General features: G+C 43.3%; 2 protein-coding genes across 2 annotated transcripts in view; both read left to right on the top strand.

Moving 5' to 3' along the window:
• Positions 1 to 4,230, top strand: part of c7orf25 (chromosome 7 open reading frame 25) — a 28,756-nt gene extending 24,526 nt beyond the window's left edge. Inside the window, exons 7-9 of the mRNA XM_087147048.1 lie at positions 779 to 963; positions 1,479 to 1,559; positions 2,989 to 4,230. Of these exons, the coding sequence (XP_087003174.1) occupies positions 779 to 963; positions 1,479 to 1,559; positions 2,989 to 3,198 (476 nt within the window). The 3' untranslated portion in view covers positions 3,199 to 4,230. The remainder of the gene's footprint in view (positions 1 to 778; positions 964 to 1,478; positions 1,560 to 2,988) is intronic.
• Positions 4,231 to 5,146: 916 nt separating this feature from the next.
• veph1 (ventricular zone expressed PH domain containing 1) lies at positions 5,147 to 22,684 on the top strand. Its single transcript, XM_022229888.2, is given in 14 exon segments — positions 5,147 to 5,282; positions 6,572 to 6,831; positions 7,142 to 7,286; positions 7,690 to 7,867; positions 9,337 to 9,500; positions 10,159 to 10,368; positions 10,587 to 10,801; positions 11,837 to 12,389; positions 12,391 to 12,721; positions 13,382 to 13,524; positions 14,013 to 14,147; positions 14,773 to 14,887; positions 15,488 to 15,621; positions 16,144 to 22,684. Coding segments are annotated over 13 exon segments (2,805 nt in total). The 5' UTR covers positions 5,147 to 5,282; positions 6,572 to 6,622; the 3' UTR covers positions 16,417 to 22,684.
• Positions 22,685 to 23,595: the final 911 nt, after the last annotated feature.

Raw genomic sequence — 23,595 nt, forward strand, 5'->3', positions numbered from 1 at the left:
AGAAACCTGTAGAGAGGAGACAATGAGAAGCAGTTACAGTTTTAGAGGCGGGAGGAAAACCCTAGAGGAATATTCTGGGTAAAACCCACGGAATCAGGTAGGGACTGAAAACCCAATCCACATGTGGACCGGGCCGGGATTCGAACCCAGACCACAAAGGTGGATGGCAAGGGAAGATCCACTACGCCGACCTGACTCCCCATTCTCCCCAGCATGACTTTTTTTCCCTTTCAATTGAATATCTGTTCATTTCACATATTTGCTCAGCATACTCTCAGTAACATTTTAATGCTCGGGTCCAGTACCAAACCAAGTGTACTTTCCTGGAGCGAGATCGTTGTCGAGTTTACCACAAGTCTCTTTTTCTGGTCCTGTCACAACACCGGCCACAGGACCTTTTAGCTAGACTTATCATGAGCATGGAATGCTTTTTGTCGCAGTTTAGTTGGAGGGCTTGTGACTTGGCTTAAGACTGGACAAGTTATGAAAGATTTTTAGGGACTTTACTACAGCACTGTCTTGGAGGTGTTTTGGACGTCCATGTAGACCTTAATCACGATGTTGCCATTTTTGTCTTGTTCCCTGTATACCCTTTGGCAATAGTCATACAACTTCACATATTGATAAAAGGGAACAGACTAATTTTCCTTCCAGCCTCAGTTTGGTTACATTCCTTGAATGGTAGAAAAGCAAGATGGCTGCCCCGTTGATTGAGGTCTATGATTTTGTAGTCCTTACGAATCAAGAGCTTAATCTTATCCTTTACATATCTGGGCAGACAAAGAACTCTACGCGTGCCAGACAGCAATCAACGACTTCCAAAAAATCCTCGCCACCATTGCCGGGCCGCAGGAACGGGAGCGTGCCCAGCAATTACTTGCACGAATCACCCTGGTAGAGGACAACCCATCAGATCGGGCTAGCCAGCTGGAAGAGAGCCACCGGATCAAGCACAGGGCCAAGGTGCTAAAGTGAAATCTTCCTTTCCTGCTCCCCCCCCCTCTTTTCCCAGGTCAGGCAGTGTCCAAAACTTATGGCTATGGCACTTAATAAAATATGTGCTTATGGAAGCCACTGGCTGGCGGCTTGCAGCCACTTCCCATAGACACAAGTGTTAGTGATAGCCACGGCCATTTGATTCAGACATGGGCTCTGCTTCCCCCCCCCCCAAAAAAAATTTGTTACACGTATGTTCTTGGACGTCTCAAGGGGGAGGTGCTTGCCAGGAAATTAACCCCTTCCCTTCGCCTGTTCCATTTGAAATCTTGACATATACAAAAATGCACGTATGAGCTTTGCTTAATATGAGGTGACCCCTTAGAATGTTCACCCCGGTTATGTCACTGCTTCTACTGTGGTAAAGTGGCTTGCCTGTGGACATGGGCTACCAGTTCCCTCAGCTTTGTGGCTCGACATGGTTTGTTGGCAAATGGTCATGCTAATACTTATGGTATCTTGTATTTCTGGTTAACAATCAGGTGATCTTTGGTACCGGCGACAAAATGAAGGCCATCACCACCACGGCAAACGTCGGCTTTGTGCGAGCAACAGGAAATAAGGTAGATCATTAGATAGGTCATCAGTTATCAACAACTGCACAACCGTAGGAATGAAACAGATCGTATTCTCCCATTCAGTCACACACACGCTGTGGTCATCAATTGTGAGGGTCTCATGCTGGTGAGCGACTGCATCGAAAGAGGAGCTGGATTTGTCGAGCCGTTTGACTCATTCTGCTGGAGTTTACCTCTGTTCATTGGCCAAAAAAAAAAAATATGGCCAAGAATATTTCTATTCCTCCCTGGATGGGATACCATTCCATCGCCAGTTGCTTTCCAGCTGATGCCTCAATCCATTTCTACTCACGGCAAGTTAGGGCACGGACCATTTACCAAGGGATGAGCAACCGCGAGCGGCCCCAGTGCAAACACATGTGCGACCTTGGTTCCATGCGTGTTACGGACCGTTATTACCCCTGCAGGCGCTCTCGACTTTTATCGAGAAAACTGCAACCACATGACACGCGTTGCAGCATGCAGCATGTACAGTGCAGCCGTGGTTACGCCGAGACGACGCAGTGCTTAAATCTATTAGTTTCAATGAATAAATCTTCTTCATTTATCGATTTCAAGCAGAAACGAAGTTTTAATGAGGCAAAATTCCCCAATTTTCTGGTACACTTTTCTCAGAATGTATAGGATGAAATATCTTGAGCAGCATATTTTTAGAAAGGGTCTACCCTGACTTAAAGTATTACAAGAAAACAAAGTGGTAGACAGGAATATATGTTTTATTATTAGAGACAGTGTTACATAATCCAATTTAATTTCTGCTTTGATATTGTGCCGGCCGTAACACGCATTGAACCAGCTCTGAGCTTAAGTTGCACATCCCTGGGTAAATGGCCCCTGGTTGGGGTAAAGTGGCTTGCCCGAGGCCACAACCTATGGCCAGCAGCTGGATTCGAACCCCCTCAGGTCATGGGTCATAAACCCTAACCACTGGGTCTTCTGTGCCCCTATTTGGTCAGTAGCAGTCAGTGTTGTAGTTGAGACCATCACAAGGCCAGACACAAGACCAGACACAAGACCAGTCACAAGTAACAGGGTGAACAATGACAAAGGCATGCTTTTGTTGCAGTTCATTTGAATAGCTTGTGGCTTGAATTCAGACTGGAGGTCTTGTGCTGGTCTCGTGTGGTCTTGTGAAGGTCTCGATTACAACATTGGTAGCAGTTCTGCCCAAGATTGCCTAAGGACCACGTTTCAAACTCCAACCCGGCAAATTGTCTTTGTTGGGGTAAGATGCATTTAACACCTTTATGTGAAGAAAAATATAATAGAGGCTTTGCACAGTAGCCATCTTGCAGGCCAGTGCTTTTGCTCCACGGGGTATGTACAAAGGAGGTTTTCCTGTGGAGCAAAAGAACTGCCCCGCAAGATGGCTCCCATGCAAAGCCAGGTGCATTTGTTTCAATGTAATTTCCAGGGCGTCAGTTTTGCAGTTCACATACACCAGTCGCGAGCCCTGACCGAGAAGAAGAGGAGCTCCGACACACACGCTCAGCAAGGCGCCACCTGCAGACCATCCAGTGAAGCAACGTTAGGCGGGAGTATACGCTCGGGTCGAGACAGCTCGGCAAACAACTGCCCAGCCTTCGGCACAGTCGTTGGGCCCACATTACAAAAGTGTCCCTGAGAGTATATTAACCTGAATATATTCGTCACAACGTTCGCCCTGCAGTAACCAGGCGTTAACGTTCCACCATTCGATGGTTCTCAAACAGATGGGAGTAAACGGATTGAATAAAGAAAACGCTGTGTTCAGTTGCCTGTACGTAAATATAAATTGAAATCTACTTGAATCATCTGTTCTTCCACTTTTTCCTGAGGTTACATGTTCTGAGTGACAGTTTAGTGAATTCTTTGCACAAGAAACAAACACACACACGCTAGATTTTCTAGAAAAGAAGTGGCAAGATGTGTGGAGTTCAGTTGCAGAAAGTGCCACCTCCTTGTTTTGCAGGCTAGTTCTTTTCGTACTTGGGTTTTGTGTGGCATTTTTGTATTCGTTTGTTTGTTTGTTTTGGAATTGAATTGAATTGTCGAGTATTTGGAGTCCAGTTTGGAAATGAATTTTTTTTTTACTCGATGATGCATTTGCGGCATAAAGCTTCTCTTGAACAGATTGTTGAAAAAAAAAATTCGAAAAAGAAGGCGAAGAGGGCCAAACTTTCTTTCTTTCACTTGCCTTTTCTTGCAAGGGTTTTGAACACAATGTAAAGTGAAATTCAAAATCTAAAAATGCGTCTGGTGTCTAGTAGTGTAGTCGTTCCCCTAAATTGCTTGTTTTTTCAAGGCCTGCAAAAGCAAAATGATTGTGTGTGATTTCAAATGTAACAATTCTATTTGACAGACACAATATTTTGGGCAGAATTATGAAGTATGATTTCTCATGAATCCAGCTCATTTGATTCGTATTTCAAAAGTCACAAGATGTGAAGTGAATTTCAGTTTATTTAGTTTTGCCAAATTGTATGTCTTTGTTTTAGTTGAGGCATCAAATATTTCTTTTGTTGAAGAGTTTTATGCATTCATCAAGATCTCAAGTGAGGAGTAGCTTATTGTAACAAATTTAGAACTTGGTTCAGTTATTTTACTGATGCATTCTAAAGGGACTGACTGGAACTTGCTTCAGAATAAAACTCACCAAAAATGGAAACGGCAAAAATCTGTTTACCTTGTGCAAGAAGTCACTTATGCGTTTTTGTGTATCATTCCAAAGCTAAGACTGTCCCCGTTGTCTGTTACGTCTTCATTCTTGCAAGTGAAAAAAATCAAATACTTCCAAAACAGGTGATGAGGACGTCAGATTTAAAGAAGAGCTTGTCAAAAGCAAAAAAGAAAACTTCTTTAGCTAAGTGGCACGACTTGAAAAATGCAAATAATGGGGTCGACTCTGTTTTGGTCAGCATAGCAGAGTCCAGCTTGCCTGACCCCGGCCCGCCTTGATCACATATGCTCGAGACCTAGCTAACTTCATTCCACAATGTACGGAGGCATATAGTGCCGACTTTTTAAGCTCCCCTTAAATGCAGGCCCTACTCAGCAGTCCCCCAACCCACTGAATTTACCAAAACAGAGTAGAATCACCCAAAACGAGAGAATTAAAAACATTTTTGCCCGATCTTCAAAAGTTCCATTGGAGCACTGAGCACCAGATGGTGGATTAATGATCAGAACGATGAACCAACAGTCGAGTCTTTGGGAAATTGCGCGAATAGAAATGATGGTGTCGCCTGCTTACCCTGTAGGCGATATGTGATCGGTTAGTAAGCCCATTTTATCAACTTTAAAAATGACATTTTGACGAAATGGCCAGTTTATCAAGAAGCCAGTACGTATTTGAACTCTCTGTTTTCTATACCTCCGTGGTTTATTTGACATTTAAGAAAAAGTTACCGTAAAGTAATAAAGTTATATAACCTTTATTTTTGTATGAGTATTTATTTTTGGCGTGCAACTTGTGTGATAAATCTTACTCCAAATTTAAACAAAAAACTTGGGAACTTTTGTAACTCCCGAAGTCTTGTCGAGCCATTTACTGCGCAACGAGAGAGGGCGTCCTGCAAGCGCTCTGTCATTTTTACAAGTAAACATGGCATTGCTCGTCGTAGCAGGGAGTTGTCGGAAATTGGAAGTCCGACGTGAAAGTATTTGACATGGTTGACTTGGTGGACGAGTTTCGTGTTCAAATTTAACACTTCAGAGTGTGCAAAACTTGTGAGTACTTCTTAAACTCGTGTATTGGTTTGAGGGGAGTGCATCTTAAATGATTCCTGACGCAAGTTAGCCAGTAATAGGCCGGCTGGGTGTGACTTGAGCGTTTTGATATGGCACTAGGCAGGTCGTAGACTAGACGTAGGCTGGTAGACACTTTGCCAACGTAGACCTACTCCTAGACATAGTCATAGCGTTTATGACTAAAATGTTCTGCTAAACGTGTACAGACGGTCAGCAACTTTATAAATTGATAAAGTGTTACCATGGTTACTGTTATTGACCACCAGTTAACATTCATATTGAAATTCTGATCTGTTCATCATCCTCTGGAATTCAGTTTGACACTTGGCCATGTTGGATTTTGAACATGTTGAACTTGAAGTTGAAGGCATAACGTTAGGCCCAGGCCTATTTTTCAATTTGGAAGTCTTCCAAAAACCCACTAGCTGGTTTTTAGCTTTTTTAGGGTTCAGGCACAGACTCAGAGAGTCATGGTATTAGTCACCTCATGTATGGGAAATTTGCAGTTAGAATTGTATACAAAGTGGATGTTTGACTGTGAACCAACAGCTTATTGGCACTTCCCCCAACATGCTGAAAAAAGTTATGGTACGCTTGGTTATTTTGTGCCCCACCCCTTTGATTTCCTTCTCAGAGAACTGATAATAAGGATTTTCATTTCATGAGCATTTGCAGTTTGGAGGAATTCTAACTTGTTGAAACACTTCAGAAAAATGAACACTGCAATTTCCATTTGTTTTTCGGCGTAATTGCAGAATATCCCACATCTCTAAAAATGTCCCCTGGAATGACTGGTTACGTGGGTACAAGGTGAAAATCCCTTGAGAAGAGTGTGACACTTTGACCTATACCTGGCTATGAGGTTGATCATGCTGGGTGACGGGATATTCTGCAATTGAGCTTGTGTTTCCAATGACTTTTTTTGTTTTGTCTTGTGAAGTTCAGCTTAGCTTGTTGGATGCTTCACAGTTCTACATATGCATGAATAAAAGTAGTTCTTTTTGGTTTTCCTTTTGGTAAGAATTCTATATGGACATCATTAATTTTTCTGTGCAATATCATACATGTACAGATGTATGTATCTGCTGTTGGGGAGTGTGAATATTCTCCAAAAAGTCCAGTTAAGCTGGGTAAATATTGAACCATGTACTAGAAAACACTTAGAATATTTCAGATCAATCCTATAGGGTTTGTGCACCATGTGTTTTATGATGTTAGTTAGTTTCAGAATGCGTTAATTATTTGTGAACATTTAATATTGCTAACAGAAGACAGCCTGATGAAGTCCCTACCTTCGTAGACGATACCTGCCTGGCACCATGCATAAGCTGTTTGCCCTGATCCTCTCGCAGCGGGACCTGTCCCGGGCCGGCGACCTCTTCTCCATTCCTGACGCCGACATTGTGGACGACCTGTCAGAGGCCCTGGGCCACATCAAAACCATCTCCTCCCTGCCGGACTACCTGGAGAACCACAATGACCAGGCAGTGGTGGAGATCTGCATCACCCGAGTGACCACCGCGATCAGGTGACGAGGCGGTTCACTGTCGGGGGCTGAACCATGCCGGCTGAATTTGATGTTGGTTGTGTGCAGCTCATGATCATGCAAGTCTAGTGGTCTAGTCATTAGTCTGCCGAGCACTGGGAACCAGTCCCCCTAAAAGTTAACGGCAGAAAATGCACCTGTATTTCTATACCTGATCATATATAATACTCATAAGTCACATTTATGCCGCCAATGATACTTTCTGCTTCTTGAATCTCACAAATCCATACCGACGAGTTACGGAAGGTCTCCTGGTTGAACTTCTGTTGTTCCTTTCTCCGCACTTATATAGGGACACAGGCACGATCGAGCAGCACGCCCCCGCACTGGTCTTGCTCTGGAGATCCTGCCTACAGCACAACCTGAAGCCCCTGGCCAGGGATGAGGACCCGCCCCATGCCAAGATCGCCTCCGACATCATGAGCTGCCTCTTCATGGTAAGGGAGTGAAAATGAACGGCATTGGGAACGTTGGGCTGCGCTCGGGCGAAGCCGGGGGCCTTTGATCAGACCTACGCCCTTCCTACTTACTACGTATAGACATCTTGCCATTCGATCACTGAGGTTGCCAGGGTCGGCTGGCCGATTTGTGTCAAATGAGAAATGGGTACCACACTGAATGTTTCCGAGATGTAATTTGTTGTGTCGGAAGATGTTGATATTCATGTTGGGTGTTTTTATGAGAGATGTCAACATAAAAATTGGCAACCCCCCAACACAAAAATAATTACGTCTTATAAATGCTGCCTACTATTAAAGTTATCCGTGTCAGATTCAGTTGAACCCTTTGACCATCATACAAGTGCCTCTGCAATCTGGATTTTTTTCCCTCTCTGCGCAGCAAAACTACAGCAAGTACTCAGTCATGAAGATCGTGCTGCCCGTGGCCGTGCAGTTCCTGAAGCACGAAAACCGCGAGATCAGTCGGAACATGTCCAGCTACCTGGCCCTGGCCGCCATCGACAACGCCAGCCTCTTGGCTCTGCACTGCGATGACATCATAGACAGCATCATACGGGGTGAGTGCCGACCCCGTCATTGCCCACTGGTCGGAAAGCCAAACTCCTCAGATGTCAGGAATTTATGAATCTGTTCACAATCTCAACTCTACGTCTACAATCTATATTCACTGGCCTAACTTTGGAGTTACAATTCATTTGCTCTCCTGATTACACTTCTAACAATACCCTGAATTTGCTCATGGTTCACTGCCACATTACACCCTTCCCCCCCCCCGGCTGCTGTACTGTCTCCATATTCCTTTCGTCAGTTCAAACTGTTGCACAAGCCACCCAAGCACTGTTGATAGATTGATATATCAATATTATTGATATACCGGTAGGTTTGACATCAATATCGCCCATGTTGGTTATTTGGTAATATGGATATATCGAAAATATGGGATTTTGGAGAAATATCGAAAATATCAAAACTTTGACAACATCGACACTGAAAAATATATTATATATATCGCTACTGAGGATTAAACTTTATTTTAAAAAGATATGAAAGTGCGTCATCACATGACCGTAATTTTTGATAAGCCACGGCCCATGTTGGTTCTCACGCTGAGTGAAAAAAGTCCCTGTTGCTTATACTCCGGGTGGCTTTATGGTGACATTTGAAGAAGAAATTCAGTCACCTATCTCAGTCTTGCATTCCATAATTTGCTAACACTTTGCCTCGAAAATATCACAAAATTATCCTCCAAGACTGAGAATTATTTGCTAACCAAACGCGCTATGCACGGCAGCGTGTATCCCATCCCATGTCGGCAACGTACACAATATGGACGTTAGAACATGTCGCCAAAGTGAATTGGATCACACCATTACGTTGTAGGGATGTATCCTGAGAACAGTTTGCTAGCAATTCACACCTGTTATAATACCTTGAAAATTGAAATGAATAAAACTTTTAATATCGATAATATCGATAATGAAAAGTGATATTTATTTATTTATTTATTTTATTTTATTTTGTTTCCATAACCAACAGCGAGCAAATCGCCATTCACAGGTATATCGGCATAAGCCAAAAAAAGGTATCGACGGTGCCTAAAGCCACCCCATGAACTGAAACGCAAGTTTTAACGTGTGGACAGTTTGCAAAACTTGTGTTAATTAATAATTGGTATTTTTCAAACTGACAAGTGAGTGTATGCATATTTCAAACACTGACGACCAATGGAATGATTTCAGCTGTCAAAAAGTGACATCTAGGCACTGAGCACAGAAAATGACCTTGATAGTCTGACGCATAGTTACACCATCTGTATTCTTGTAGGGTGTAGAAACATTTAGATGTAAGCTTTTCAACTGTGAAAGTTAAGAGTTTTACCTCGTGGATACAAAAATGCACCAAGTATGAGGCATGCAACTTTTCCTCGGATCCAGCTGATGTCCTCGGTTTTCACTTCACACTCATGCCGTTGAAATCGAAAAGCGATGATTTGTTTCTCCTATCGAAATGCCCTTTTCATTCACAGGAAACCGGTCGCTAGCACGTATCCTTCCCCAGGTCTACTTGGAGAAGCCCGGCCCCATCAACGCCAACATCAACGAGCTGCTCTACACCTTGCCTCGCTGCGACGACACGGAGAAGGCCCATCTCCTCCAGCTCGTCAGCCTGGTTGCCAAGCAACACCCAAAGGTACGTGACGGTGCACTCAGGTTTATTCCACGGCCTACCAGACTCATCGGACCGATGTTTATCTCTAATTTCTTTGGCATGAAACAGCCGAGAATATTTCCATTTCTACCTGGATAGTATGACAGTCCATCGATGATTCCTGGTACTCATTTCTGCTCCTGGGTGGAGAGAGGGCAATGTGCCTTGCTCAAGGACACAACCTGCGACCAGCTGCTGGAATCGAACCACTTCCCCTCTGGTCAGGTGTTTACAATCTGATCCACTTAGCCACGCTCCCACAGCTTCACAGAAAATAGAGAATAAAAGATTGAAGAAGCCAGAGAAAGTAAATCTTTTCAAGCTCCAAAAGAGGTTATTGTGGGAAACACTACTGCATTACATCGACTCTCTTCAACAGTGAAAGCTCTTCACTGCTCACAGTGGGTCGAAATGTGTCATAATACTCCATGTGATCAGCCCAAAAAGGTTTCATTTCTACCTGCACCTACTTTGTACTTTATCTCTCCCCGGATTAGGTAAGCATTTCTGGGTCAGAGTTTTACGGGCCACCATAACCATGTTCCTAGTTATTGCTTTGATATCATAAACATGTTTCTGGTTAGTAGTTCCGAAATACACAGCCCCCAGCAAACACCCTCTTTTCTTCCCCACCTCCCAGCTGCTCTTGGGCCATGTGTCATTGCTTGTCCATTGCCTGGCCATCCCCAACTCCTCCCAGACAGTACTGGCCGCCTTGGTGGATTTGGTGTCCCTGGATGCCCGACCCTTTGCCTCCTGCCTTAGAGACCTGGAGGATGCCATCAGCCGGCAGCCGTCGCTGCTTAGCATGGCCCTGAAGATCTTTGGAGCCGTGGGTCGACTCAACCAGGTAACGGGATCCTTCTCTCACACTCACAAAACAGGGAATGATAGTGTTCAGTTGGAAGGTTGATTTTTAGACTTTTTCATTTGAAATACTGGAATAATTTAAAGCTTTAAGAGCATTTTTAGAGCCCCCCCCAGCCTCATTTTTAGGTTCTGATCAAGAACCCAACTGGCACCCCTCACAAACTGCTCAGGCACACAATTGTCTAACCTGTTCTGCAGGTCAGCGGGAAGGAGTGCATGGCCTTCCTGGTGGAACAGCTCAGCATCATCGACCAGACCTCCCTGCCGGCCGTCCTGATCGAAATAAAGAGCATCGCCGACCAGCACACCGGCCTCCTGGGCACCCACATCGCTGAGATCTCCCTGCAAGGGGAGAGCCCCTCCATGGCTGCCCGAATGATCATCCAACAACTACAGCAGGACATGACATACAGGTATAAAGGCTTTGCATGGTAGCCATCTTGTAGAACAATTATTTTGTTCCACAGGGAAACCACTTTGTGCATATTTTGGGGAACAAAAGCACTAGCCTACAAGATGGCAGCCATGCAAACCCCCTATAGGCATGTTTTAGCGACAACCATTTGTTAATCACAGGTTGATTTCGCCTAGTACCCAGCATGTATTTTGTGTTGACATTTACCAGGGAAACTAGTTGGTCACCAAATGGCAGTGGTAACATTTGGGATTCGGGATTTTCTGCTTTTTGTGAAATACTGTCAGGATTTATTGGTGTTGTTACCAAGACCTCTTAAGACCATCACAAGGCTTCCCGTCTGAATTCCAGTCACTAGCGATTGAAATGAACTGCAACAAACGGATTCCTTTGTCATTGTTCACATTGTTACTTGTGACTGGTCTTGTGACTGGTCTTGTGTCTAGTCTTGTGACTGGCGTTGTGACTCGTCTTGTGACTGGTCTTTTGACTTGTCTTGTGACTGGTCTTGTGACCAGTCTTGTGACTGGTCTTGTGACTAGTCCTTTGCCTGGTCCTACAAATGATCTTATGATGGTCTTGACTACGGTGCTGCATTAAATAAACTTTCTGTTTGGCGTGGCTTCACTGAAACTCTATTATACTTATTATCATGGTGTTTTTTACTGAATTTTGTAAGAAATTGAATGCAGGACTTGTGCAAGTTGAGGTTTAAATAGAGTGGTCATTCTTGTGTTGTTACTCCCACTGGAATGCAATAAAATACTTCTGATCTCTGGGGGTATGTGGTGTTATACTGTAAGGACTTCTAGCTGTATACATGTCATGCACTTACTGTCTCAACGTTGGAGACCTGTGACCTTTTGAATATCTGGATTCATAAGTCAGAAGCTGTGAAAAGTTTCATGTGGTCAGCGGAGGTGTTTGTTTAATGTAACCATGATGGTTCAGAATAGAAAGGGTTTTTAAAATCATTTAAAATTATCAAATGAATTTCAAGTCTCTCTTTTGTACATTGTTGCTTTGTAATCAGTGAAAAAGAGGCTCCAAGTGAAGACGTAACATCCACACCAGACGAGTCGCAGCAATCAGCCAAAGTGTCATCATCCCCACTGACACCCAGCAAGAGCATGAGCATGTCCGAGATGCACCGGATGGGGGTGGAGCCAGAAAGGAGGATGCACTACAGGAAGGGCAAGGCCTCTAACAGAGGTTCCGTAGACCATCTTCTCAGCAGCGTCCAGAAGCTGACCACGTCCACCTCCTCGGCTGCCCTGATGCCCTCTGAGAAGCCAGGTTCCATGAAGGACCTGGAGAGCCTCAAGCAAATCAAACTGAGGTCGCAAAGCCACTCCGAAGCAGTCCAGCTCACGGACAGCCGGACGTGTCTGCAGATGGCAAGCTCCACTTTGACCAAGACCAAGGGGAAGAGCTCAGCTCCGCCATCCTCCTCGCAGAAATCGGACGTCCAGCGTCGGATCAACAACAAGGAAGGAGCAGCGGGCGGTATCAAGGGGAACCAGCAAGAGGAGACTTCCAGACCGCAGCACTGGATCATCAACAGCGGTGCAAACTCCAGACTTGTTGGGGAATGGCCAAAACGGTGGGCAGGCGGGTGGGATGCACATTTCAGAAGGCGGTCAACCAGGACTGGAAGGCAGCAGCAGTGACTCAGTCAGGACCAGTTTGGTTGACGGAATCAGACAGATGCCTTTGGAGGGTATCAGGGCTGGGTTTGAGGGGCCAAGAGGACCTACTCCCCTTGAGACAGCTAAGGCTTCCTCCTCGCTAAGGTCAGCCGGAGGGAACCGGGACAGTTTCTTACAACAGTACCTATCTAAAAGACAGAAGGAGATCATCAGCTACATGGACTCCATCAAAAAGAGGATACCAGTGCCTGATGAATGCTCTGTCAGAGGTAGAATCCAAACTTGCTTATTCAGAACCTCTCATTTTCGTAATTTGCCCAATTGTAGTTGGGGAAGCAGTTTTGAGCTCTTTCTGTCCATACAAGGCATTCAGTTCCTTTAATAAATGTGCAGCACCAAAGATGGATGGAAGAAACTGAACTTCCTTAAGGCCTCTCTCCAGAATATACTTGAACTTTGCAGATTAAGAAAACCCACCTCACTTTTGCTGGGAAAAACATTAACAGTGTATTTTAAACTGTGAGATAATTAACCCAACTGCCTAACATACTTCTATTTTGTCTTTAATCATACACTATGTGAGAAGGTATGGGGTCAAGATAGACTGCTTTCAATATTCAATAAATATCATCTTTTAAGGGCTCAGAGCTGATGGGGTTCCCATGAAATCAATTCTTCCCGCTTGTGCTATGTATTGTGTAGTTGAGTCCACCCCAAGCCCTTTCGCAAGACCAGCCACAAGTCCTTTCATAAGGCCAGTCACAAGTCCCTTCGCCAGACCAGTCACAAGTCCCTTCGCCAGACCAGTCACAAGTAACACCGCGAACCATGACCAAGGAACATGTTTGTTACACTTCATCCAAATAGCTTGTGATTGGGATAGACTTTGACTGTGCCACACTCTTCTCTCTCTCCCCTGCCACTCGCAGAGAATTCCGGGCGGAATCCCGTGGGCCGACTGGATTTCTACTGCCAGAAGAGAGGCCAGCACTGCCTGTACAGCTCCGCTCCATTCATGGTGGAGACCAAGGAGATCCAGCCCTGGATTCACCTGAAGTTCCTCCAGCTGCAGGTCAGTGGGTCTCCGATCGCAGAGCTGAGCTTCTTCAAATCTCAGCTTCATCTCCATTACTGGCTCGGTCTCTGAAGTCCGAACCACTCACAGACCTTCAATGTCTGAACACAATTAGTTCATAGCATAAAGTTCTTGTTCCTCCAACGAAACTTACTTTTTGCTCCAGAACCCTAAATCTGGGAAGGTCATGAGGGGGACCCTGAGATGGAAATGAAACAGACCTCAAAAAACTTTCTTGTTCAATTCAGGCCAGTCACAAGTGCAAGTTGTCAGGCTGTACTCGTCATATTCAATATGGATGTGTGTGTTTGAGGCTCCGCATGTGAACAAAAAATGTGAACAAATATGAGGATACTCTTCAGGTGCGACCAGTTGTCCTTCAATGTCACAACCCTCTCATTTCCACTCTCAAGGTAAATGTCTGATGCTGTGCATGGAGTTAAAGTTGATGCATCAGTTTCTTGTTTGCTTTTTCGTCCCTTTAGGCTACATCTCCCACTCCCGTGTCTCTTGACGACAGAGCTGTGCAGAGCCTACGCAAGAACTGGGAGCGGCAGAAGACGGTCGGAGGGACCATGACGTTCCTCAAACTCATCACCCAAAATTTCCCACCATCTAAGGTGAGATGAACACAGGAACCCCTTGGAAAATGATTAACGGACACACAATAGCATGGTTCTCAACGTGCGTGTCAACTTGAGTGGTATGACTCATGACTCGTATTTGTGTGAGTCATACTGAGACTGAATCTTTGTGACTGGTAGCTCAGACGTAGCTCAGACTCGCATGACTGAAGGTTTTGACTCAAGACTCAGAGGTGACTCAGGGTTAGTAGAGATGACTCAGAATCAGGGGGTAATTTAGACTCAGTAGAGGTCACTCAATATGGTGACTTGGACAAAGTAGAGGTGGCTCAGTCTCAATGTTTGGTGACTCGGATATAAATCCATTGCTGGAAGTTTGACTTTCTGAAGCGCACCGATTAGATGCTGCAACTTTCATGCCAGTTGAGATAAAATAATCCATGCCTTTTTATTGTTAAGAGTTGTCAAAAATATAGGGACTGAACAACCATAATCAACAAAATGCACTGACTGGATTCGAACCCAGGTCAAAGAGTCGGAATATAAGAATAGCAGTCCATGCAAACAAAATAGATTCTTAACGTTAGGAGTAATGAATGCATCCTGTTGCGAATCATGAAGTACATCTTTATATCTTGTGCTGCCTTTGTTATATTGACAGGTTCAACAAGCTCTGACCGCTGTTCTGAAGAAGGGCAGCTTCTACGATCTCTTCACTTACAATTCTCAGCTCTCTGTGTGGAACTGTTTCATCTGTAACAACCCCAATAAATTTGGTAAAGTGACCTTCCTACCCACTTGTCTTGAGATTCTTCACTCGAGCAGAGACAATGTGGCTTGTGACTTGAGTGGCTTGAGACATGACCAGTGATGATTTGCATTTGACTTGAGTGTTTGAGACTTCACAAGGATGATTTGACACTTGATTTGAGTGGCCAAAGACTTGACCAGAGATGATTTGACACTGACTTGAGTGGCTTGAGACTTGACTAAAGATGACATGATGCTTCATTGGAGTGTCACAAGAATTACCAGGTCACTTGGGACTTGACCAGAGTAGCTCAGACTTGGCTAGATGAGTGGCTTGATACTTGACCAGGTTGAATTGAAAATATACTGGAGGGTCCTAAGAATTGACCGGGCTATCCTGAGACTGGACCATAGGGGCTAGGACTTGGCTAAAGTGACTTAAAAACTTACAAAGCATTCAGTGAAATTTGACTTGTGGTACTTTTAGACGGGACAGAATAAGAAGTGACCCGAGTGACTAGAGACTAGGCTCAAAGCCCAGGCAATTGATGAGAGTAACCTCAATCTCCACTCGTTTGACACCACGCTTTTTGAAGTCACATATTTCTTTCTCCCTCCATGTACAGACCTTGTGTCCGGAGGTCAACCACTCATCGAAGGTCAACTCAAGGAGAAGAAAGTCCGGTTCAAGCTCTTCAAGCGCTGGAGAACTCGTTACTTCACATTAGCCGGGGAACAACTCTACACGAAAAGCAACTCGGTAAGTGCGTCAGTTTAAGGGTCTTTTCATCACCGATGCACATAATCACAGGATGGGGTGTCATACCAAGTTTAGGAGTGCAAAGATTTTTCATGCCTCCCTTTTTTAAGAAGAGGTCAATCTCTTCTGAAATAACTTACTTTCGTCAGTATCACATGATTGTGAGAACGTTCACTGTTATGAATCTCAGCATGCTGAGGACCTTAATTATCAATTTCTGGCTCATATATTCTGCTGTGGCTTATGAAAAGAAAAATGACTTGCTGTTGAGTGAATTTAACCCTAACACTCCTCAGTCCTCCAACAGGTGAAGGATTGAGGAGTGTTAGGGTTAAGGATATGATGATGTAGCCCATGCCACGTTGCTCCAAACGTTAAGTTGCGATGTTTTAACCTGCCCATATTTGTGTTTAGTTTACAACCAGGAAAGTATATGATATTTCTTCCACAGAAATGAAAAATCTGTGTCTGCTAGCAGAAGATAACTGAACGATTATTCTATCACTCCTCTCCAAAAACTAGCAGAGCAAGCCGGTGCTGCCCATCGAACTGAGCAAGGTCCAGGGGGTCAAGACGGTGCACGCCGGCCGGCGCCATGAGCGCAGCATCCCCCGAGCCTTCGAGATCTTCACCGCCGACAAGACCTACGTCTTCAAGACCAGGGATGGCAAGGGGGCGGAGCAGTGGGTGCAGTGCCTGACGCTTGCCGTTCGCAAGGCTAGCCGGAAGCGAGGCGCTAACGGCGGCGAGACAAGCGGCGACGCCGTCCCCACCAGTACCAACTCCAGAAGGTAGCTTCCAGTCATGGCCATTTTTTGATGGATCCTAGGTAAATTGGAGTGCACAGTTGTAGTCAGAGAGTTACACGCACAGAGTCACAGTTGGAATACTTTCCGAGTGAGTAAAGTACCAGTAAGTAAAGTACCCGTAAGTAAAGTACCAGTAAGTAAAGTACCAATAAGTAAAGTACCAGTAAAGTACCTTTTCCTCTGTAAGACAAGTATTTAGTGAAGTCATACAGTTTTCACCATTGCTGCTTCCTGCAGGTTGCTCTCCATCAGACCTGACTTCTGACTGAAGGCACCTTTCCACATGCATGCCAACACTTGCACCGACCTTTGCGCATCCGTCAAAATTGCTTCCAATGCGATTTCGATGGCCGAACGCAACGTACATGTGTTACGCAAGGAGTCGATTTTTGTGTCTGTAAAAGTGAAACGCATGAACACGCAACGCACCCAAAAGACGTGCACATGGAAAGGCGCCCCTATTGTAGTAATTGGATTGCAGTCTTGTCAAATACTTTAGAGTGAATTGGAATGCACCGTTTTGTCAAACGCTTCGCAAGTATTTCAGAAATACTCGCCATCAAAGATTGTTGCCCAGTATACGCCGCAAGTACATAGAAAATATGCTCAGCGTTAAAGACACACAGTCAAGTATTTTGGGGGGACTTTTTAGTACCAATTACTGAGCTATCTCAGTTTTTGGTACTAAACCTCAAAGTGGTGCCTCAGTTTTTAAGGACTTTGCAATGTTATTCATATTTTGTTCAACATCATTAACCATATGCTGCCGGGTTTGATTTGAAGTTGCATGATGTAATCCCGGGCGATTTTCAAGATTTAGCATTTTCAAAATTCTTGAATTCATGACTTCATTTACTGGACGTTTGCACCCACACAAATGACTGTCTGGTGGCTACTCTAATGTGACAGACAACACCTATTGACATCCGAGTATTTCAGCCAGGCCTGCAGCCTTGTAAAGAGAACCCAGATTGTGTGGTGTTACGCTGCTGGCGTCTTTTCAAATGCGGACCAGATTAGCGTGCAGCAGTATTGTAGTGTATCGCTATCCAATTTCCAGCACCCAGCTATGCATACAAATGCAAGGTACCGGGTACCGGGCACCCCAGCACGAAGTGGTTCAAATTTCTCTTAACAATGAAACTGTATGCACTTTTTGTTTGCTCTTCGATTTTTTATAAAGATTAATGGCTTATCTCGCATTTTATAACAACTTCAAGGTCAAGTATCCCAGAGAAACCTTTTCTTTGGATTGACTTAACTCAATTTCTATTATTTTATTTCAAACTGTAAATTTATGTTTTTTATTTTGTGGCGCCATACTTTTAGCATTGCTGCAGCAATTTTAATGAAACTGTGAAATGGGCAACTAGAAGTTTTTATGGAATTGGTATGTAGGGGGAGGGAAAAACGAACATTTCAACCTCCTGGCATTTCACAGATGGAGCATTGTGTGGCATACCCACCAAAGCTGCTAGTTACAAAAGGATAATTGATTATTGTGCACCCCTGATTGTTTTTCATTTGAATGAGCACAAACGGAAGCAGTCATTGCAAGAGTGGAGCACTCAGAACCATGGGCACACAGCAGCATAGGCACTAAAGCATACTTCAATAAACAATAACTCTCTTAGGGCAAAAGAGTGAGCAACTCACTCCTCAAAAAGAGTGAGCAGCTCACTCCTTAAAAACGGTGAGCAACTCACACCTCAAAAGAGTGAGCAACTCACTCTCAACGAGTGAGTCTCTTGTAAATCCACTCGAAAAGAGTGAAAACTGCTCCAAATGAGTGAAAACCTACTCTAAAATATCACTCAACTCAAAACAACTCTTTCTCAAGTTGCCCTTTATATGGCTCCTTGGCTGAGTGGAACTTTCACTAATTTGGAGTGGTTTTATGGGGGACTCACTTGCTTTGAGAGTGAGGTTTTTACTCGGGTGTATTCAGAGAGAACCTTCTTGCACACTGAATACCAAAGCTTGTATTCTATTAATAGTGCTTGTTCCATATCTTTGGTACTAAAGTATTCAGAGATAATTCACTAGAAATTTTTACACAAAGTCCAGTGTCCAACTTAACTCTACTCTGCCCGGTATGTCTCTACTTATGCATTGCATTTTCTTATAATCATTGCCTTGAGTTATCGTAGTTACAGGTCTGTTTTGTTTAAATATAATGATTCAACGATGTTCTCTTAGTGGAATGTTATTTTTATAAAAATATATTCAGCGGTGTAATTGGTGCTGGCAAGCAGCTGCGTAGATTTTTGTCGACTGGCAAGAGATTTGGGTCGGTACGGTAATCCCTAACACTTTACCATGCAGAACCAGCCTGTGCAGCGAGAGAAGAGTGCCTTGCTCATGGACACAAATTCCCCCATTTCTCTGCCCCGCTGGGTCGAGGCTGATGGTTCAAGTTTCAAATGATTCAAAGTGATTCTATCATTTCAGACACAATGCTGCGGCCTGCAGTTTTTGGTTCGCCATTCACAAAATATTTGATATGATGAAGCACTTTGCTTGAAAGGAATGAATTCGCTGATGCCGTCTGTAAAGTAATTGAAACTGTTTAACCAAATTATAAAAGTAAATTGGCGTTCATCTGCTCGACAAACTAAAAATGTCAAAACTGTATTCGCTTTTTTTTGTCTTGTAAAGCACAGAGTATATTGCTAGCAAAAAAATTGTAGAATTATTTTTCTAGTTTTATGTTTGTGGTAAGTGTACATAATTAGACTTAAAAATGCATCCTATAATTACAAAAAGTATATATACAGAAATGCAATATATCTCACTGTTGTATTCTCAAACTTTTTTTGTGGAGAAAGTCATTCAGGTAATTGTGTGATTGTGCTATTTATTTAGAGAAGAAATGATGCCAATTTTGAAATATTTTCTTATTCTTTTAATTTTTTTGCTAGTATTCAGCCTGTTGAGTTTTGTGAGCCCGCTCTGATTTCGCACGTTTAGCTCTTTTAGCAGAAGTAGGGTGCAATTATCCTCGGATGGCGCTCCATATTTTTGGCCCAACTTTTCATCCTCCGCTGAACACACACGAACACACCCACACGCTAGTTTTACATACGAAGTGTGGGCATTCCTTTGTTCTCCTGTGGTTAAGGTAAATGCTCCTTTTTCTCCTACTTGCATAACTCCTTCAAGCTGGATTTTTGATGATGATTCCCTGGATTCTCTTCATTTTGCCACAAAAATAACCTTGAGCCCAAAATGCCTCTGAAACTGTTTTTCAGAGAGGGGAAAACATTGTGTAGACGTGTGCAAGTCCACACAACACATCGCACCCTGCATCATGGGGACTTCTTTTGTGCAGAGGTCCACACTATGTACGTCACGCCTGCTCACTGGTGCACTCCAGGGGTGTGTTCGAGCGTGCTTCTCTTGTTACCATGAGTATATTCCCGGGTGCACTAACGGCAGGAGTACGACCCGCGGGTCAGTGAGAATATACTCTTATTATTCATAGCAGGTGTATACTCTTGATCCGAGTGTGTGCGTTCCGTTTTTTAATCCGGTTCGTAATTGTAACGTCACTTCAGTTTACACCACGCCCACTGCACACGTGCGCTGCACACGTACACAGGGTTACATGCATTGATCGCCGTTAACGTGGAACCATGAACCCGGAAGTTAACGCGCAACTTCAGCGATTGTCCAATGAGAGCCTGCAAATCGTGGCGCGTCCGCCTTTGTGACGAAGTCACTTACGAACCGGATAGACCAGAGCCAAAAAAGGAATATTGCATTTCTTGACAGGTCGACAAGCGTCCTGATATTTTGAAAAGATCAAATTTTCAATTTAGGATTCCAGCTTGGTCATCCTGTTAGGATTCCCTACAGCTTTTTAATGTATTATAAAATTGTTACAGATGATATTTTTCAAGACGTTAATTTTGTTTATTACATTGTTTTTGGTTACATCTCCACATGAGTCACTCTTTATCATGGAAAAAAGTTTGACACTTCTGTTGAAGATGTCTTGTGGCCGATATTCAAACAGTACCGAACCTGCATCGCAGTAGATTAAATTTTGAGTCCAATTCATTGCTATAGCATTGTGTAAGTATGCAGTATGATATCTAGGGGCATATTTGCGTAAAGCTGTTTTTATTTCCTTATGGCCTTCGTGAAAAGTAAAATTTGGGTACTCTAGATATCCTTTCTTGCTCCGGTAGCATATTTCTTCACAAACATACTGTTTGTGTGATGCAGTATTTAAATAACACATGGTATTGCAGCCCGAATGTTCGGTCATGTGATTGCTGATACTCTTGAAATCTTTCCTGGCAAACAAGGCAACTTTATGACAAGTCTGTAGAAAGATTCCATCTTTCCTGTTCCTCGCTTCTGAGTCAGTAGCCAACTTAGCTGTTGCTCATAAGATCTGTCCTCTAGAATATAATACGACCATGCTCAGTTGAAAGCAACATGCTGATTTTGATTTCAAATGCGTGTATGTTCAAACAGTGATGCCCATGTGGGGTGATCCGTTTGTGTCGAGATGCGTGGGCAGTTTCGAGATGTGGTTGATGTGTGCGTAGAACTGCGTGTAGAACTAGGGACGTTTTGGCGGGAATTCTTTCATAATGTCACATTGTCGGTGTATCCGTGAACGTTGCACATGATGCTGGGGTGTCGTTGAAATGGATTTGGAAGCTATAGGATTAATGAAATACTTCAGTTCTCGGCTTAACCCAAAACGGTCTTGCGAATCACAAACGTAACTTAACCTCGGCTGTGGGCCAAGAAAGATTTCATGACCATCAGCCCAACCCTGGATTTCTTATGTACGGGCATTATTGAAGCATTTTGGAGTATTCATAAGCTCACGAGAAGGATCAATAATTCAGTACACTACAAACCACAGAACTAAACTTGGAAATCCCCCCCCCCGAACAAATCAAGAGGAACTTTGTCTTTCGTTATGAAAAATCACGGGGTTTTTTTTCCAATCAAATACATGTAATGTTGAGAGCTTCATGTCCCTGTATATAGTGGGTTTATACCAGGAAGTGGGCTTCTGGTTGACGGAAAATAATCGTGAAACAGACCAGAGGTCGCGACGGATTTATTACAGGGGCCCAACTATCGCGTGGATCCGTGCCCATTCGGCTGCCCTGCCATAGGCATAAAAAATCCTCGAAGTGAAAGGCAGATATGCTCTAGTTCCTCACGTCAGCCAACCCAAACGGAAATGTTGCTATTGTTAACTTTGTGCATGTCTTAAGCTTTTGACCGAAGATGTTAAAATAATCACTCAACTCATGATGTTTCTTTCATGGAAAAAATAGCTATTTCGGTACTATATTGCAGCACTTCTTTAGTGATTTATATATTTTCCGGACACAAAATTGGAAGTTATTAATGTGACCTTTGATCTTTGAAGTTTTTAATTAAAATCCTTCATTTGCTGTATGCCCATTTCAGATCGGAAGGTTGTGACTTGCTTCCTGGAATACGCTATATGAAACGAATCCATGAAATACCAGCAATTACCGCTTTTAAAAGAAAAAGTGAGAATTTGATGGTTTACAGCAAGGTCTATCACTTTCAACAGTCGGATTTTTACCTGGTTGTTTTGTTTTTACGTTACCTCTGAATGTTCTTGTCGCCTAACCGCACACGTCTTTAGAATAACGTTGTATCAAGATAATTGCACTTAACGACAAAAAGGGTTTGGAAGTATCAGTGTTGAGATATGTATCGGTTTTCTTGTATAAAGCGGCCCAGGCCACCACTAGTAGCGATTTAATACCAATTAAATAAAGTGAGGGTTTCCGGCTACTTGTTAATTTTGCTACTTTTCATAAACAGTGTCCTTTGATTAATTAGAAATTTTAACGGGACGTAAGTATTAGCAGTTGGGCACAGAATGCACTAAGTGTAGGCCTACAAAATGAACGGCGGTTGCAAGTGGAATGTTGTTACACTGCAAAAACTGGGGTGTTAAATTTAACACCCTCGGTGTTATCAGAGGACTACAATACTTTCACTGGTGTTAAAAATTCCGGTGTTTTATTTTTTAACACCCTCCCGTGCATTGTAACACTTATAGGTGTACAAAGTAACACCAGCGGTGTTAAAGTAACACCCTAGGGTGTGGTCATCTGATAACACCAAAAAGTGTTGATTTTAACATTGTTGTTTTTACATTGTAGATCAGTACGTGTACTTAAAAAAGAAAGTAACGCAAGTTGCCTCAAATGCAGTTCGAAGTAAAGAAGCTGAAGAAATTTTGTCTGAGGTTTTTGTCGTCCTTTGTAATTGAGTGGCCATATAACTATTGTTTTCCTCTCTTAACGCCAGTGAACATCACGTGAAAGTCATGCAGCCTGAAAGTAAAGGTCACGAGGCCGGAGTTTCCCGAACCCACGCGCAGCCCGCCTTTTGGGGTCCTTTTCTGTTCGTTCTGGTTTCTCTCTCTTTTTCAACATTTCTGGCAGACTGTTTTCTAAATGAAACCACCCCAGGAAATACTCTGTCGGAATTTCGACTCGCTCTTCTTCAACTAAAACAATGGAGAAAAATCCCCTCAAGGCCCCCCCATGAACCTTTCACATTGGCAAGTTTAAGCAACACTAGACGCAGTTCAACAGTTTCCTGAAAATTATATGCTGTATCTTAGGTCTTTTTAGGAGGGGGATTTTCTTAAGAGGTTAATGAAACACATAAGATTGCCAACTTGGGACTGTTTATTTTACACGATAATTTTCCTGATCAAGAAAAGATAAGACAGGCCTAAACTTTATTAAAATCCCAAACTGGAAAATTTCATTGCTGTCGCAGCTCATTTAAGCAAACAATTTCACATAAACGTAACCAAAAAAATAAGATAATTTCCAACCCAGTTAAAAGACTACCCAAAAAATGAGAACCTAAAAATTAAATTGAAAATTAAATAATCGTACAAAAAACATACACACAAATAAGCACTCCTTATTTCTTAAGTACTTCTTACCAGAAAACAGTCCATCAGATAAAAATTATGTTTTAAAATTCTCATTAAAATACTTCAGGGCCCTTCCTGTAATAAAAAAAGAAGGATATCGGTTTGTGTGTGCACCCACCGGTCATAGTCTACCGCTGCGTGGAATAATATTAACCTCAAACCCACTGTGAAGGGGATGACCAGCATCTCCCCACACGA

Source organism: Acanthaster planci, linkage group LG16, assembly GCF_054643075.1.
Source record: "Acanthaster planci isolate LZ-2023a linkage group LG16, COTS_SCS, whole genome shotgun sequence".
NCBI classification, from domain to species: Eukaryota; Metazoa; Echinodermata; class Asteroidea; order Valvatida; family Acanthasteridae; genus Acanthaster; species Acanthaster planci.